At 45.1% G+C, this 17,687-nt stretch overlaps 1 protein-coding gene across 1 annotated transcript in view; it reads right to left on the bottom strand.

Moving 5' to 3' along the window:
• mical3a (microtubule associated monooxygenase, calponin and LIM domain containing 3a) overlaps nt 1–17,687 on the bottom strand; it is a 60,887-nt gene that overhangs the window by 27,830 nt on the left and 15,370 nt on the right. The window contains exons 2-24 of the mRNA XM_071526257.1: nt 16,399–16,815; nt 15,740–15,947; nt 15,481–15,597; nt 15,254–15,355; nt 14,303–14,458; nt 13,850–13,950; nt 11,736–11,993; nt 11,146–11,261; nt 10,624–10,750; nt 10,300–10,393; nt 10,116–10,145; nt 9,396–9,543; nt 8,100–8,296; nt 7,755–7,873; nt 7,570–7,641; nt 7,250–7,426; nt 5,931–6,032; nt 5,444–5,527; nt 3,256–3,366; nt 2,378–2,491; nt 1,975–2,073; nt 1,293–1,403; nt 346–447 (exon numbers count right to left, since the gene is read on the bottom strand). Of these exons, the coding sequence (XP_071382358.1) occupies nt 346–447; nt 1,293–1,403; nt 1,975–2,073; nt 2,378–2,491; nt 3,256–3,366; nt 5,444–5,527; nt 5,931–6,032; nt 7,250–7,426; nt 7,570–7,641; nt 7,755–7,873; nt 8,100–8,296; nt 9,396–9,543; nt 10,116–10,145; nt 10,300–10,393; nt 10,624–10,750; nt 11,146–11,261; nt 11,736–11,993; nt 13,850–13,950; nt 14,303–14,458; nt 15,254–15,355; nt 15,481–15,597; nt 15,740–15,947; nt 16,399–16,677 (3,024 nt within the window). The 5' untranslated portion in view covers nt 16,678–16,815. The remainder of the gene's footprint in view (nt 1–345; nt 448–1,292; nt 1,404–1,974; nt 2,074–2,377; nt 2,492–3,255; nt 3,367–5,443; nt 5,528–5,930; nt 6,033–7,249; nt 7,427–7,569; nt 7,642–7,754; nt 7,874–8,099; nt 8,297–9,395; nt 9,544–10,115; nt 10,146–10,299; nt 10,394–10,623; nt 10,751–11,145; nt 11,262–11,735; nt 11,994–13,849; nt 13,951–14,302; nt 14,459–15,253; nt 15,356–15,480; nt 15,598–15,739; nt 15,948–16,398; nt 16,816–17,687) is intronic.

Raw genomic sequence — 17,687 nt, 5'->3', positions numbered from 1 at the left:
ACTGCAAAAATTTGAATTCAGATACAGTACGCCCCGCCTAAGAAAATGTTGATATCTGTTCGAAAATAAATCACTCACAGTCACTGGGACTGATTATTCGCCCACATACTAAGCTGAACAACCACAATAAGCAAGAGATAAGGTATTCAAATCATTCACAGTTAACTTTGTGAGGAGAGAGGTTGCAAGTGAGTTGCTTCACATTTCACAGACAGTTTTTAAAATAAGTCTCTAGAGAGCTTGAGTCAAGTCAACCAACACAGTGAAAAGATATCTTCCTGCAGTGTGCAGGTGCAGTGTGTTAGTGTCAACACTCTCCATTCCTTGCCAGACTGAGAGAGCTACCTGTCTGAAAGTGTCAGGGGAGGAGAGGGGAGACTCGGGGGGGCTCTGGGCTCGGGCCAGGTGCCACTGTTCCATAATAAAACGTGAGGGCTTTCTCTTAGGCTCCAGGAAAAGGAAGGAGAGAGGGGATATAGTTAGGAATAAAGTTACTTCTGGAAAATGAAAGATTGGAAAGAGATACGGCAGACAACTGAAAAACCTAATGTGAAAATTCACTTGTACCGTTCGCATTTTCTTTGCTTTTTACTAATTTATTCTGTTTCACTTTGTATTTGCAATACAACACACCACGTTTTTTGGGGATTGGCTTGTCGGTCAACTTACCCATTAAGCAATGACAACATAGACACCAAAATTATCCATGTGTCCCCATTAGGCCATTCGCTCTGGTGCTCCATGCTAACACGTTAGCATAGAGTATGTGAGTTATAGTAGGTGACTAGCATTAGCCAAAGTAAGAAAGACTGACCTTTTAGCAATAAAAAGTTGTTAGTGGTTCTTATTATGCCTACCTGCAGACTCATAAATGAAAAAATGAAATATCCTTCACTTAATATAGTTGATGTAGCTACTGTGCAGTGATTCTTAGCCGTGCACAGTCTCCCATCGCTCTATATAAACAGGAAAAGTAGTTCCTGGTAGTTCAAAACAGTACGCCATTTTTGTAATCATATTTCAAGTAAATTCTACCTATCTCATGATTCCAGATCACTTACAATTTAGCTTTAGAGCCATAACAAGTTCTAATTTCAATGCTAGTCACCTACTATCACTGAATAAAGTGTTAGCATGGAGCAACATAGCCAACAGTCTACTGGAGACACATGGATGAAGTCTCCCAAAAAGTTGGTGTATTCCTTTAACAATATGTATAGAGAAGAAAGCTTGGTGTCTGTGTTAAACATAAGCTGCCTGATGAAACAGCAAGGTGGATGGGGATGTTTCACCTGTGGTCTGGCTGGCTTGCCTTCAAACTGAGAGGCAAGTTGCTCAGCCCTCTCCTGAATACTAAGCACATGTAAGGGCATTTGGTCGTCAGACCGCAGAGGCCTTGCCTGCTCCTGCAGAGAAATGCATTATTAGATCACAAAGGAGATATAATGAGAGGCAGTTGTGCTCTGCCTTTTTAGTGATTTCCAAAAACATTCGCCCTTCCAAACAGCTTGTTATTGTGGTCAAGGCCATAGAGGGGTTGTTAGTCATTGTTTTGATAGTTTCGGCTGACAGCTTCTAATTTATGCACCCTGGCAGCAATGCAAGTCTGAATAAGCAAACTATGAAAAGAATTGTCAGCAGTTAGTAAGGGGATCTAGCACTTATAGGGGACCTGTTTCAAATTAAGTCATATTGTCATTTCCAATGTAATTATTTAGTTGGGTATATTCTCCGAGGAAAAAAGGGCCAATGTCTGATGTTAGCAGCTAGGGCATTCTTACAAAAATATAAAGCAAGACAGCACCGCACTTAGGCTAAATGAACTGAACAAGCTTGAGTAGTAGAGTTAACAAACAAGAATTAAGCCTACCAATAAGGTCTTAGTCTCAGAGTGAAATTTCCATAAGAGGCTATGATTAAGTAAGGTACTTGGTAATCTGTTAAAATCTCAGTTCCACAGCACCAAGCCCTAACCTTTCTGGGAGAGTCGGGAGAGGAGAGGGGCGAGCTCTCGGTCTGGCCTCGGGATAAGTGCCACTGCTCTAAAAAGAAACGGGCCGGCTTTTTCTTTGGCTCCAGGGAGAAAGAGACAGGAAAGAAGGATGGTTCAAACAGGGAATTAGACTTGAGAGGATGTGCATACAGAGACTACCATGTGCTTAGTATGTAGGTAATATGACACTCTGTGAATTCAGGCATCTAGACAGAGGTATGTCCCAACACGATACAACTCAAACTAATGAATGAAATAATACTCATACACCACTCATAGAAAAACAGAACCGGTCTGTTAAAACGGCATCAAGCTATGATGCTTACATCTCAAAACCACTCCAGGAAACCGTGCTCCCACAACATGCCCATGCATGGTGTTCACCTTTGGGCGTTTGTCAGGTTTGCCTTTAAACTTGGAGATTAGGCAGTCAGCCCTCTCCTGTATGCTAGGGATGTGAATGGGTCCTGGGTCTTCCAGATGCAGTGGCTCCCACTCCTGTCGAGGAAACTCTATTGAGTCTTGATGGAAAAGCCTGGTTTGGCTGTGCCTGTGCCACACTCTGGTCTGCTTAAAAGCTATGTTCGCCATTAGCTCATTAAAATGAACCAATCACAGAAAAACGGTGCGAGTTAGTAGTGACAAGCTGAACACATATCCATGCGACAACGGTTACTCTACCCCGTAGTTCAGAGGCATCTGGTCGTATTCTGGTTTGTCTTCCTCTGGACTTTTACCCGAATGCTTGAAGGCAGAAATGAGCAGACGAGACATATTAACACTTGGGTCTGCATCTAGGGAAAAGAGGACCTTAGAAAATGATGGTACTGTTGACTGTTGTGTCTGAATACAGATTATATGCACCATTTCTGGCAGTGCATGACAATGAATTGACACTACCCAAGATCCCCTGAGTCTATATCTACTTGTAAGGCGCCACATCCCACCTACACACCAGTCAGCCTGAAAACAAGGGGCTCCTCTCATATTAACTTAGACTTCCCACTCACAGGGAAGCAAACAACCACACAGAGTTTATTTTCTCAAGATTGTATCCGCTCTAGGAAGTTAATGCGGGGAGAGGAAGATGACATCACTACATGATTTAGTCTCTACTTAGGCGACACACTGCAGAGGTAAAAGCTGAGGTAGGGACCCGATTAGGGAGACGGCTTAGAGAGAACAAAAGGGGAGGGAGGAGGGGCACAGTTGGATTTGTGGCACAGACAGACAGACAGACAGACAGATAGACTGCGTGTCACCTGTGAGTGGAGAGAGAGCGAGGAGGTGGAGGAAGAGGAAGGGAGCAGAATGGTTTTCTTAGGGCAGCTCCGAGTGCCCGAGCTGGACAGCTGGTCTGTGCTGCTTCTGGCCTTAAGAGATAAGAGATGAGGAACAGGAGGATGAGTGGAAGATCATGATGATGATGATGATGACGATGAAGATGATGACGAAGATGATGATGGCGAGCCATCACTTAGTAGAGTAAATACGTCGTACCCTCTTTCATCTCCATTGATACTGGCATACTAAATTGCAATATTTACTCTAAAAAGCTTGTAAAATTGAGACACACATATCTCAAAAAAATAATTATTTGGACATGAACTCAACACAAACTTAGTTCTGCTTTTATCAACAGTTTCTGGCAATTAACTAATCTATTGGGTTAATGCAATCAGTGTGATGTCCCACTACCCACGATTAGGTTCACTTGGTGCGTTATACTGCAAACGCACTCATGTTAGCGATGCCTGACATACACCCACACACCCACACACACCCACACACACACAGACCACCCACAAAGTGTATGTGGAAACACAGGCTAAATAAACCACTTTGTGTACCCAGAGTCCAACGGCTGTCAGAGAGACATTTCAAAAAGAAAAATAATCCACCGGTGTAGTAATTAACCCCGTCATAAAGTTTAAAGCCTGGCCTATAGAAACTATGGGAAGCAAGTGTTTTCTTCTCACTGCTCATAAAAACCTAAAGGGAAGCACTTAGGTAATGGAGAAAAATGGGGCAAGAAAAGCATAATGAAGAGAGCATTACTTTATGAGTGCAGCTAAGGAGCGACTATAATGAGTTAACTAATATACAAGAAAAAACATTAAATGGAAAAGTGGCATTAAAGAGTCCGTCCCATCCACTTTATGTGGAGAACTACTTAAGATTACTTATGCATATGCCTACTTCAAGTCTTTATAGTTGACTTTCAGCTAATTAGCCTGGCTAAAGATTAACAGTGAGAGGTCATTCAAGAACAGCTGTGAATGAAATCCCCTTAAAACAGTGGAGCTTGAGGATAATGAGCGCTTAATCTATTGACGAGAAGAAAAAGCCAACTAATCTAAGCATCAAGCAGGAGAAAACTAGCTGGCACTGCTGACTGTGTATTTCGCATGGGAGAAAGGTAAAGCAGGGTGTCAACCAGGCAAGCGAGCTGGCTACAGCTGGTCTTCTGTTGAGGCTGCAGGAGCTAATGTAGGGCTGGCTCTTATTTCTCTGCAAGCTACATCTGGGTGCACCTACAAGCAGGCTGGTGGGTGGCTATCAAGATAGCAAGCTTAACTGTGTCTAGTCCCCTAATGAAGCTAGAAACATATGAGGGAAGCTTGAACTGGAACTCTGAGCCCAAACAGAAAAAGGAAAACACGCAACATGAAAGAAGGGGAAGACAGACACCATGTAAAGACGCTTCCCATTAACACCAAAGTTAAAATTCATATTTTCTGTCTCTTGCTGCTTAAGCTGCTAAAACTGTTCCTGTGTTTCGGCAATGTATACATATTGTGTCTGTTGTTTTTCCAGAAAACACATGCCTAACCCTTAGAACCCACTTGTCTTAAACAACTGAGATATTAACTAGCTAACAAAGGCTAAAGCTGGTTGAAAAACATGACATTAACATACTGTATATTTTCCTACGCTTTTTTTGGAATGTTTCATGTATTTGTTGTACAGAAAAGGGCACAGCACAGCTATTTTGCATTTTCAAAACTGGCTGCATGAAGGACTTAGCACCCAGCATGTTACTGGGTGCTAATGCTAGCTTGGCTATCGTTTTATCTTTTTAACCAGACAACACTGTAAAATAATTCCCGGCGTTTTAGCATTTATGACTCTGAATCTAGTCATGTTTTCATGGTCGTGCAGTTGTCTGGCACCAGAAACATAAAAATTCGGAAGCTATGTGACACTTGTGGTCATACGTTTGATTGACACTCAAAATGAGCGATGACAGACTGAGTAGGAGGTAATAGAAAGTGGGCTTCTTAACATTCCTGTTAATGGTCAGAACCCCTTCCCTTCCCTTCCCCTCGCTTCCAGGTTGGAACTCCAGTCCGTTTCCCTCTCTAGGTGGGGAAGAACCTAGAGTTTATGCAGGGGTGGGGATGAGATGGGGGGGTTGGGGGCGTACCAGGCCAGCATGGCTAACCATACCTGCTCCCCTCTGTCGGGCAGGGTTTGACACTTGACCCTTTCTCTGTAGCGAATGCTGAGCTGCTCCTGCTGCTGAGTGCGCCTCTGAACCAGGAGAAGAGAAGCAAGCAGGAGAGACCATGATGGTGCCGCACACTCATCTGTTTATTTCTCTCACCTTTCTCACACACACACACACACACACACACTGCAAGATGCACAACAGCTATCTGATTCAGAGGTTAGAACATTTTGCAGATTTTGATTCTCAGTTAAATTAATCACACAACAGACTTTCAAGCAACTGGGCCACGGACTTGGTTGCTCCAAAGTCACACACACCAACAGATCTACAGTCTGTCTGCAGGGAGGGTACGGCTCAAGTAGTATAGCTACTTTTCTGACACAAAGCAACTTTCCCCACTATCACACACCAGAGAGACAGATGTTAGATGGTCAGTCTAGAGGTTAGAACCAGAATCTCTAAGCGAGGGGGTCCACTCTTTACCTTTCTCCATGCCGGGACAGGCGCCAGGCGGATTGGCTCATTCAGGGGGGCTGGGGGCGGGGAAGGGGACAGAAGGCGGTCCAGATTGGGCAGAGAGTCCCCCTTTGTGGTCAAATAAAGATGAGTGACAGCAAGCGTGGCCAATGAGAGGCCGAACAACCATGCGAGCCACCATGAGTCACAGTCATGATCCATGATGGGAGGAGAGGAGAGGAGAGAGAGAGACAGAAAGAGGGAAGTGAATCATGGGTGGATGGTGTCATGGTGGTTGGAAAATATGCGACCTTGTTCGAAACTCAAAAGGAAATGACAAAGGGTCATAAGGAAAACATGCAGAGAAAGAATACTACAGTATTATATGACATGCATTTATAACAATACCTGGAAATTTTTGACAGGAAATGTCATGCAGAATACACATGAATGATAGAGGGAAAGAAATGAAATCCACTGTTTGTTATACATAAAGTATCCCTCCCACACAACTGCTATACAGTTACCCAATTGTAGTAGTGTGATATTACCCAATATGCCATACAGGCCAACACAGGAATAGCATAAGAGCATAGGCAGGATTGGATTACATCTCACATTCTAATGGGCTGGTTGGTTGTAGGTGATGAAGACTTAACAAATTACTAATACAGCATAGACTTCATAGCTAAATCCTCCAAACCTTCCCCATAAACCTTAAAGTCACACACCATTCAGCAACACCCAAACAGAAGCTTTTCTATAATGAAAGATCATATCAGAAGCAGCTATTCCAAAACACACAGCAGACGAACAGAGTAGATGTATTCTGAAACGACAACAACTGAGAGCCGTCTTTCTCTCTATGTCAACAATAGCGTCTAGTGTTCCCGTGGCCCACACCTCCCTCCCACTGCCTGGGCTCTGTTGGTCCCCGGTAGCTAGCAACCCAAAGCTCTGTGAACCTATTCACCCAGGCCTTGCAAGCCCAGTCAGCACTATGAGGCCACCTACTTCAACCAAGAACAATATCCCACAAGGGCAGCTTCACCAAAATTAGCATTCTGGACCACAGCACATTAATACAGTGGCCTACGGCTCGTCCATCATGAGACTGGAGGTCCTGTCAAGACGCCACAAAATCTACATGTTCATCGGAATATTCATTGTCAGGACAAACGCAACACAATGTGTGCGCAGAAAACCGAGACAGACAAATCTGAACACCGCAATCATCTTTGCCCTAGTCATCCATCTTCACTTGGTGGAAAGCTCTCTCCAAACGAATACTTAAGAGACTCTAACTGTAATACCACACACAGAGAGCCATGTGAGTCTCTCCATACCTGTCTTTTGAGCCCGCTGGACTGGGCGGGAGCGTTCTCCTCAAACTTGGCGAGCAGCTGGGTGGCCATGACCTTGACTTTGTTGTGGTTCCCCACAGCGGCTGAGTCCATCTTCCTCTCCGACAGGGCAGTGGAGGCAGACGGCCTGTCGTCACGGCTGCTCCTCGATACCTCCTCCTGTGAGAAGGTAGGGAAAGCCATTGAAGTTTTGGCCTACTTTTTAGCCTGCTGCTATCAGGAATAGTTGAATCAACAGTTAATATAATAACCACAAGCTCAACATCTGAAAGCCATTTCTGACTACTTTCTGTGCTACTCACATCTTCAGAGTGACCCGCCTGGCTGGTTTTCCTCCTCTTCCCCAAACCGTCCACATCCTTCTCTTTTTTGTCCTGTTGATGACATGTCAAGAGTTATTTTTAAAGCAGACAGAGGTCAACTCCTACCACAACAATGAAATGCTGGAGAATTCAGGGGTGCTGACAGGAATTTCTTGGACACTGACCTTGGGGTTTCGTTTCCTGGATATAGCAATGCTCTGGCCAAGCTTGCTGAGGAAGGAGATGGGAGATTTGGTGCTAGCTATCAGCGCCGCCTTCTCCTCAGGACTCAGGTTGTGGTTATCTGAACAGAAACAGCATAGGAAAATAAATACATAAAAAAATGAAAGATTATGATGAAGAAACAGCAGTTTAAAAATGCCCTCAGGATTATGAGTAAGTTTTCACAACATCTGTCGGAAGACAACATTTCTGCACTACAGTCAGAATCCCATCCAGACACTCTCATGCATGCGCCTCCAAAAACCAGGTTATGAAACGAACCGACCTTCTGCAACACCCTCTCTTACCTCCAGGGGGCACTGTGTCCTTGAACATCTCATAGAACTGGCTGAGGTACATGACCATGGAGAGTTTGTCTGGCTCTACCACAGAAGACATCTCCTTGCCCGTCATGCAGGGCGAGATGCCAAACTCTCTCTCCGCCACGTCAAAACCCAGCTGGTTGTTCTTCTCCTGGTTCCTCTCATCCAGAGAGTCAAAGTCACTGAGGACAAGGCGGGAGAGAGAGAGGGAGAGAGAGAGAGTGAGCACAAGAGAAAGCGAGAGAGACGTGAAAGGACAAAGAGAGGTAAGTATGGATGTGATGTAAGGGACATAAAGTAAATGTTAAATAGAAAACAACCCTTGAGTGCTCATATCAGCAGTCACAATCTCAGCACATGTGCACATAACTGACCAGCCAGAGCCACTTAAACAGCTTTGGATATAATGGATGTTGACCCTGCTAATACTGAGCCTGTATTACTTGCAAACACTAATGATGAAGCATTTCTGTACAGCAGGCTACATGTTGCGGGTAGCATTACTGTAAATGCCATTATGGCTGCAAATGCCATTTAACATGGCTCATCAATACAGCTTAACATCACATATAACCCATTTAAAAGCATTAGCACTGGGAACATTATATCAGTCAAATGGACCCTCCACTGAGTCCAAAATAAGTGCTTCAATAATAGTTGAAACCTTGTACTGGATGTGTGCACATGTGAATCCAGTTTTCCCATGGTGCTTGTACTTATCGGTCTCCCTCCCCTCCTCCGATCATCTGGCCTATTAAGAGGCAGCAGAGCAGAACTCCAACACCACTTGGTAAAGGTCAGGCAGGGCACAGACACTAATAGATTATAATGCTAATTGCTGTGTTGCCTTCAGAGAGTAACAACCCGCATTAGGCATTGTGGATGGAAGGTGTATTGTTTATAGAGGGCTTGAAGGGGGGGAGTTGTGCACTCTGTGTGTGTGTGTGTGTGGGTGGGGGCTCCCTTAAGGGACCTGAGGGGCCACTGTGACTGGTAGCTGTCACCTCGTTTGCAGTGATATACGAACCTAAACCAAGGTCTCAACCAGACAATAAACATCACTCGTAACCAACAAGCGGTCATAAACACAGCAGGCAAGCCATGCCACGGACCGCAGCCGCTTTAACCCTTTCACGGTAACCATAATGGGATACGCTTCACAGAGTTTGCAGACAATTTTTTTTGCAAGAGTCCACAAATTCAAAACAAATTTGCCATCATGGCTTAATCTGTTCCCCTTCTGCCATGTCTGTGCTGCATGTATTTCTTTCAAATACTCACATGAGATCCGGTCTGTATCGGTGGATGAGGGCACACAGGGCCAGACCGCTCTTCCAAGACATCGTCAGGTCTGTTACATTAACATTCCTATATCCCTCCGTCTGCCTCTGGCACCAGTTCAGCAGCTTACTGGATCGAGCTATGGATTCTGGGATAGGAAAGAGAAAGTTAGACACTTGATGCTAAAAGAGGAGGCTGAACAGAGCCTGGACTACACATCACAAGAAATGTAAGCCGTTTCTGGAGCGGTATACATCTCTTGCTAGGCAATCACATGGCCTTTTTCAGGCTAGGTTGAGCACAGAGCAATAAGATTGTTTCATCCACGGTCCCAACATCCATGTTAGTCCCAGTTTTAACCAGCCTGTGAGACAAATTATGAACAGTGAGATGTAAATGTTTTACTGAGATATACAGGAGTGAAGGAATGCAAATGAGAGGTTAGGGGGAGATGCAGAACTCTTCAAACCTTTAAAACTGTTAGATGTGACATTTTATGTTGAACGTAACTAGTGAGTAGAAATTACAATATCGATGACCAAGTTAGTGCACGCAAAAGAAATTTCAGAGGCTGCAATCAGTCCATCCACATACCGTACCATCATTCCTCTATTCATTTAAAATAACACATTCATGAGTACATAGCAGATAAACTTTATAACTGTTAAAACCATTAGGAATCCCTGAAAAGCAACACCATGCATTTAGACTTTGTGTTACCTCGCAACTGCTTGTCAAGCAGGTAATTTTCTAGAGTGAAAATAGTTCATTATTACATTTCAGCAATTGTGATTGCACACTGAGTAGAAACTAACAATCAGCATATCAACTAATGTCTTTTTTAAAATCACACTAATGAAACAGATTACAGTTTCCTTTCACTGAGTATGTAAAAGTTACAAACCATTCCTGGCCAGCTTGGGTGTCGATGCGTTGATCACATTCTCAATTTCAATGCGCATTTCCCTGGTCTCTCCTGTGTCAAAGAGGTGCCGGAGCTGCAATGTCCACATTAACAGAATGTACTTGAGTTAAAGTCAATTGTCAGTGCCATTTGTTTATACAAAAATATAGATCGAAGCACAAACTTAGTTCTTGTAAGTCTTATACATCTGATCACAGGTTATCCTTCACTTTATTACTTCTGACTTCAAACTGATACAATAGTTCCATCTATAAAATTAAGAAAATAAATAGACAGAGAGGCAGCGTTTGCTCTCATACCCACCTGGTTGGGCCTGAGGAAGTTAAGGCTAATGTTGGGGTAACGTGTGGTAGGATCCACACTGTACTGGCTGAAGTTCTTGCTGACGTTTTCCGGTGTGGTCTGGGGCAGCAGACGGTATATACTCTCCCTAGAGTAAAGAGAGAAAGAACTTAAAAATCTGACATATTCACATACACCATAATCAGAGTCTAATTAGTGGGGGGTAACCATGGCAATAGAGGCTGAAACCACGTTAACCTTGTTATAGAAAGGCACATGAGAGTTGCTGTAGGACAGAGGAGTCACATTCCATTCATTTCTTATGAGAACCTCTTATCCCATTAGTACAACCAGAGGTGGGGCTGACGCCCGAGATTTAATACCGGCACATTTCCTAGTAAAGCACTCAGAGATAAAAGGGTGTGCTGAGGAGGGAGAACGTGTGTGTGTGTGTGTGTGTGTGAGCGTTTGGGTGTGTGAGCGAGAGAGAGAGGGGGAGAGTGAGTCTAAAGTGTGTGTGCATCAGTGTTTCCACTCCCTCACCTCTCTGCCAGCACCTCAAGAGGGGTGTTTCCCTGAGCCCAGCTCCTCACCATCCAGCCCGAGTCCATGGCTGCCAGGAAACCTCGGGCGATGCCGGTGCCCATGGGCCAGAAGGGCTGGAGACAGCAGTAAACAAACACATTCAACAACCAAACGCTGCCACGGAGGAATAGGAAAAAGAAAACAAAAGAGGAGTGGAACTGTGAAGCCAGCTTCAAGGGAACAACTTGAACTATTCTGAAATCGCTCCACCACAACGCCTTTTTCTCTGCAGCTTTTACCCTTTGGGATCACCTAGTTTCTCACGCTTTCTCTCGCACTATAACAGCAACAGCTTTAAAGCCCATCTGAAAAAATCCCTTCTCAAACAACACTGATATCCAATTGAATCAAAATAAGCATTGACAGAATACACAATGCATATATCCAGAAAGAAGAAAGTATTCTGTCAAGTGTGAATCTTATGCAATTCTCACTTGGTCAATATCACTTTCCACAGAGGTGGGAGTACATCTAATACAAATTCCCCCCTCTAGCCTAAACCACTTCTAATATCAAAGAACAGAACAATGCTATACAATATCGCTCACCTCCAGCAGGCTGTCTCCCACCAGTGCCACCAGCAGCTTGTGGCCGTTGCGCTGGCGCACCAGGGCGGCGTTCTCCGAGGCGTACATGCAGGTGAAGTCGAACATGGCGACGTCGGGCTGACCGTAGTGGTTGATGGCAAAGTCCAACGTGGGCAGCTGGTGGTTGGTGGAGAAGTCCGCCGCCTCGCGGGCGTAGGACAGCAGCGCGGTCTGGTCCACGTTGGCCCGGGATAGCAGCATCTCCGTGTCTGCGTAGTCCTAGAGGAGCAGAGGCAAGGGAACGGGCTTAGATCAGAAGAGGCCATGAAGACTAATAAGAGCGAGAGAGGGCACTGGGAGACGGACCAGAGGAGAAGGTGGTGATGAAAAGCGGGGGAAGATGCTGAGAATTGGAACTACTAAAATGTTTTGTATCCTTGTGTTAGAGTTTATATTTCCGTCTATTGGTGCAGTATGAGGTCACCATTAAAGATACTCTGTTATCCAGAAGTAAAAGTAATGAGAGTTCAATTCATGGGGACTTTAACCGTTTTGTACATGGGGGAAAAAGATCTTCAAATTGAAGCTATGCCAAAATACAAGCACATGAATCTGTCAGCAGCTGTCATGGACAGTTAGAGATGTGGTTATGACAGAATAACTAGCCTCCTTAGCCGAGCTGAGCATGAGGGATAAAAGGCAAAAATCCTAGAAAATTAGCAGACTGAAATCCCTTACAGCAAAAGTCTCTACAATAAAAAAAAAAAGCTGACTGGCCCTATCTTCATCTGATAGTTTTTCTGAGAAAACAGTTGTTGGTTCTGTGAACAAGAAAGACTCGCTACCTTTGTCTGAGAAGTAAATCTGTCACTATTACGTATTCATGTGTGATGGCAACTTAAGATTCACAAAAAATAAGTGAAAGAAAACGGTAGGATGGAAAAAGTATTTAAAAAATGTATTTCAGTATGCTGCAGGAATAACTAAACCTTACCAATTACCTCCAAAATGTGCCTGTGAAAAATATATTTTAAGGTTACAGCTTCTTTTACTCTTCACTGTATTACAGAGAGATCTAGTAGTTGCAATGGACTGAACTGTGTTGTTCGCAAGTCTCTCCGACATGTAGCGTCAAATCACTGCATGCTTCCAAAGTGACATGTTTTTAAAGAGGGCGGTGAGAGGCGCATTTTTCCCTCTTCAACGGAGGTGATGGAGGTAGTTTGGGGGGGGGGGGGGGGGCTAGTGGAAGATCTGAATGGCTGTTGTTTTCTGATTCATGGCGCTGCCCGAGGAACTGTGTGGACTCGCCACCCGTCTGCCAGCCCTCCCACCCCTCCTCCACCCCGTTCCCAGGAGCAGGACACAGTCATTTCCATTGCTATAAAAGGATCTGTCTAGGACATCGCATTAAAGGGAACCTTACAGAAGTTACTGTGCAAGTAGTACTTCAGTAAATTGCGCCTTTTCATGAACATGTGCCTAGTGACTCCTGCTAACCGTGCGTGTGTGTGTGTGTTTTCGGAGGGTCAGGCTACTCATTTGTGGGCAGTGGACCTTAAACACTGAATCGATGACAAATCAACACTCCCATTCTGTGTCAAATCAGAAAAAGCCCAAAGTAATGGAAGAAGAGTAGGGACTGTGACTGAGTTGGCGAAAACACACTTTCGAAAGAATTTGCAATCTAAAAGCCACCACACAACCACACTGCACTTTCAGTAACCTTAGGATATAGAAGCCAGAAATGTAAAGCCCTGAGTGGAGTTCCTAATGACTTTTTCCGGCTTCCTGGGGAAAGTGGCCAGGCAAAGGAAACTACCGTGTATTATGAGGACGCAAACTCTCAGCAAGTGTGGTTGAGTTGGCAGTTTGTTCCTGCACACTGTTGGCTTGGATAGACCATTAGGCCGATACTAGACAGAAACAGAGAAGGACTGAAAGACAGAGAGAGCGATAGAGAGAGAGAAAGAGAAGTGTGATTTTGTCAGCATGTATGTGCATATAGCATTCATGTCTATCAGAGAGAAAAAGAGAAAGACTGACAGATTCAACAATTGTCTTTCTCTTTCTGTCTCTTACACACACACACACACACACAAACACACAGTGCGCTGTAGCCTTTGATCACTCACATGCAGAATGACTCCTTTCTCCAGCAGGCTCTGTTTTTTGGCAGTCATCACAAAGTAGTGCGTGTCATCCTTGTAGTAGACAATGTTTTCCAGGTCAATTCCTTAAAAGACCAATAAAAGTATTGTTATATACGTTCTCGAAAAGAACAATCCCTTCCCCTATTTCTGCAGCCGACCGTCCCTCCCGCTGCATACGTCATCATTAGAGGACAACAGCGGCAATTACATGACTCACAGCACAAAACCAAAGGCCTCGGGACACTGCCATGTCAGCAGTAAACTCCTATGGCAGGCCTGGCATCAAACCCAACGTCAAGCATTTTAATTGGACGATCGGACACATTGAGAACAGATCTTTTGTTTAGCTTTCCTTCATTTTACCAAAACATCCACTTGCAAAACCCCTCCAAATAGAGGAACCGGTTGGGAATTACAGCTTTCTATGTAACAGACCTGTTGCTTCTCGGAGGTCTTGGAAGAACTTCTGGTTGAAGATGAAGGCCACGCCGCTGATCTCCTCGACCTTGGCCTCCGCCGTGGTGTTCCTGTTGATGAAGTTAGCCGTGATGGCGATGGCCAGCTTGCCCCGGAACTCCTTACGCCGAAACCCTGGGGAAAAGGAAAGTGGAAGGAGGAAGCAGAGAGGATGTGATCTCGAGGTCAGGAGTCAGGCGGGTTCAGATCGTTACATAGACGGTGAACTGTGACACCGTAAATCTTCAAAGGTTTCCGAAACGGAGAGCGCAAATCCGTCAAACCTCCACACCGGGTTTTCTACTGCTTTAAATGCCTCGACCCGTATTTGCTTTTACATCACATCACACCGTGTAAATGCATACATCCTGAATGCAACCAGATGTATCATGACAACATAAACAACTTTCTATTTTTTTCAAGCTGTGCGAGTGCACTTCATGGATGTCCCAGAGGGAGCCTGCTTCCCTTCATTGATGTAACAGGCAGCAGAATTGAAAGGGGTCATGGTAGTCTGCTCCACAGGGGTTCGCTATGCCAGTGTGGCGGCCTGTGAGGCCCATACACTCATACAGGAAACAGACAGCCAATTCACCAGTTCCTGCTCTGCTGTGCTCTGCCAATAGATCACTCGGGAGCAGGCCTACTCTCTGAAGATGGATGCAGCAGCTAGACATGCACACACACACACACACACAGTCAGATGTGCACAAACACACATTCTTAAGCGCACGTGAGGAATGCAGTGAGGTCAGGCGCCCGACCACAGCTGTGCACAAGTGAGATCATAATTTCTCTGATTGACCTCCAAGTCAACATGAAAAGAAAAACTCTTGTTTTTGCTTTCCTCGATGAGTCAAGGAAAAACTGTGTCGTACTATAATCGTTTCATACTATTGCATTACACCCAGTCAGTAAATGTGTACTTGCCTGGTAGGGTGTTTCTCCTTCCATCTGCCCCAATGATGACATCAAACTCCAGCTCGCTGACAGGGTGTGTCTTGGGGTGGATCTCAGCCCTCCAGCCTATCCCTAAGAAAACACGGCATGTGTAATCAGACAGAAATACGTCAACAGAGCCAGCTAAGACTCTCTGACAGACAGTTCTCTGATGAAACACAGGGTCATTTTGCCTGGCAGCAGTTTGAGTTACTTACTTTCAGTCTCTTGGTCTTCAGGTGGCTCGATCAGACCCTTGAACTCTACATTTACGTGGATCTCAATGCCAAGGAGGAGAGCCACTTTGAGCAGCATCAGCTGAAGCTGACGAATACCTAGAATGAAGAGAAAGAGAGTGAGAGAAAACAATAATATCAAAACTGCAAAACTAACAACAAATTCCATTACCAAGAGGGCATTTGGACAATGGTAGTGCAAACACAGGAGAGATGGCCAAAGTCTGTGATGTCCACTCACTGATATGATCGATAGCACCGGCGCAGAACTTCCCATAGAACTTCTTGGCCCCGAGGCCCCTGAGGTCCTGGATGGTGAAGGGCCAGAGGTGGAGCACATTGTTCCTGGAGAAGGCATCCCTCTTCTCCAGCAGCACCACCTTGGCCCCCAGGAACCCCAGCTCGATGGCTGTACGCAGGCCGCATGGCCCCGCACCAATGATCAGACACTAGGGGTGAGAGAGGAAGAAACTAAGACGTCAAAGGCTACAAGAAGTACAGGAGCACACAGCAGCGCACAGGACACATGGAAGACAAATCCTAAGAAGATATAAATGCAGGCAAAGGTGAGATGCACATAGAAGAGAGTAAAAAAGCTATGAAGGCAATTATTTAAGTAAACTTTACTTTTAATTTAAGTTCAAATTGTCTCCTAAACAGCAGCAATCAAGGGCTCCGTCATCCCCTTGGTATCCTTTAGTATAAAACAAGGCCAGGTTGGTAATCATGAGCATGCTGTGTGCAGCTTACTGACATCACACTACATGACTTCTGATTATTGAGGTTCACATTTTTGTTGGCTCTCACTGCCATTTGGAGCCGCCAATGTACAAAGTTGCCTAGTGCAGCTTTAAATGAGTCATAAAAGGAATAATACCGTTTCCCATAATCTAGACCTACCTTTGAGTTGGCACATGCACGGCCCTTCTTGTACTCTTTATGGCTGGCCCTCTTGTCCAACTTGGCCCAGAGCGCCTTGGCCTTCCAGTAGTTGAGTCTGGACTTGAGCTTGTGGTAGAAGACCCTGTACTCGCTGGGCTTGAGCTCCAGGTGGTCGCACAGCTCCTGGAAGGCCTTGAGCGTGCCCTTGCAAGTGCTCGCCTGGACGAAGTTGTCGAACAGGACATGGGACCGGTTCACCCCGTCTCCCCCGGCCGCACCGACGCCTCCATCCCCCATGGTCCGGACTCCAGCAGGGCTGTGAGGGTCCCTTCACCCCCAGACAGGGGTCTCTGGGTCCAGCCCCAGCCCTGGAACTGCCTCTGTCTCTCCGGTGGGTGGGGGGGCCTCTAACTGCCGGCCTCAGGCATCCTCATCCTGTCAGGGAGAGCGAGAGAAGGAGAACGGTAAAACTGAGTGGATCATGAGAAGAAAATCAAGCCATGTGTTACAAAGTTAAGTATTGTCTCAAACATTACCACAGAAAAGCAGACTTTACAGACCAAAACTTCTTTTTAAGCCTGGAACGTTATCAAGACACTCCACTTTAACATAAACAGAAGTTTAATTAGAGAGTAAAGAGAATTCAATCATGATAAAGGAGAATTCAATCTTGATGAAGGAGCACAGAAACAAGTGGGGATTTAAAGTGCTTTGATTCAAATCTCTATAATCCCCATGATTGGTTCCTTCCTTTCCTCTATCAGTGATATACTGTAGTCTACTATCAAGTTTCTTGTAAAAATACTGATTAAGCATCAGTTTTGTCTGACAGTGGAATAGTGCCCCTAATCTCAGAAGCTTGATTGATATTAAAATGCTGCTCCATCACAACAACTACAAGTAACATGGCTGCCTGGTCAGACAAGCAATCGAAGGAGCAATTGACGATAAAAGGCAGGTCATTCCAGGTCTCACTGCCATTCTTCTGCAGACACACAACCTAAAAACAGCCTCTTATCTGTCTAGGAACGGGGGCTGCCGGACACAGGAAGCGCACTACTGCACCGCACAAAGCCAAACAGGAAGCACACGGGGCATGAGTGTGTGTACACAAAACACTGCGGCACAGAATCACTCCACACAGTCCTGCTCCAGACACAGGAAATATCCGGTTCATCCCAAAACACCAAGAATCAAAACACAATCAGATTCATTCAAGAAAATAATTTGGTGACAGTTCAACAGTGTTTCTATCCTCGCAGATCAGACAGTGCATAGACTGCTACCTGCAATTCAGATGACAATCA

The sequence above is a fragment of the Centroberyx affinis genome, unplaced genomic scaffold, assembly GCF_046629955.1.
Source record: "Centroberyx affinis isolate AG114_WGS23_722 - 3 ecotype Tasmania unplaced genomic scaffold, CSIRO-AGI_Caff_v1 ptg000111l_1, whole genome shotgun sequence".
Lineage (NCBI taxonomy): Eukaryota > Metazoa > Chordata > Actinopteri > Beryciformes > Berycidae > Centroberyx > Centroberyx affinis.
The sequence above is the reverse complement of the archived record's forward strand: the minus strand, read 5'-3'. Positions and strand labels throughout refer to the sequence as shown.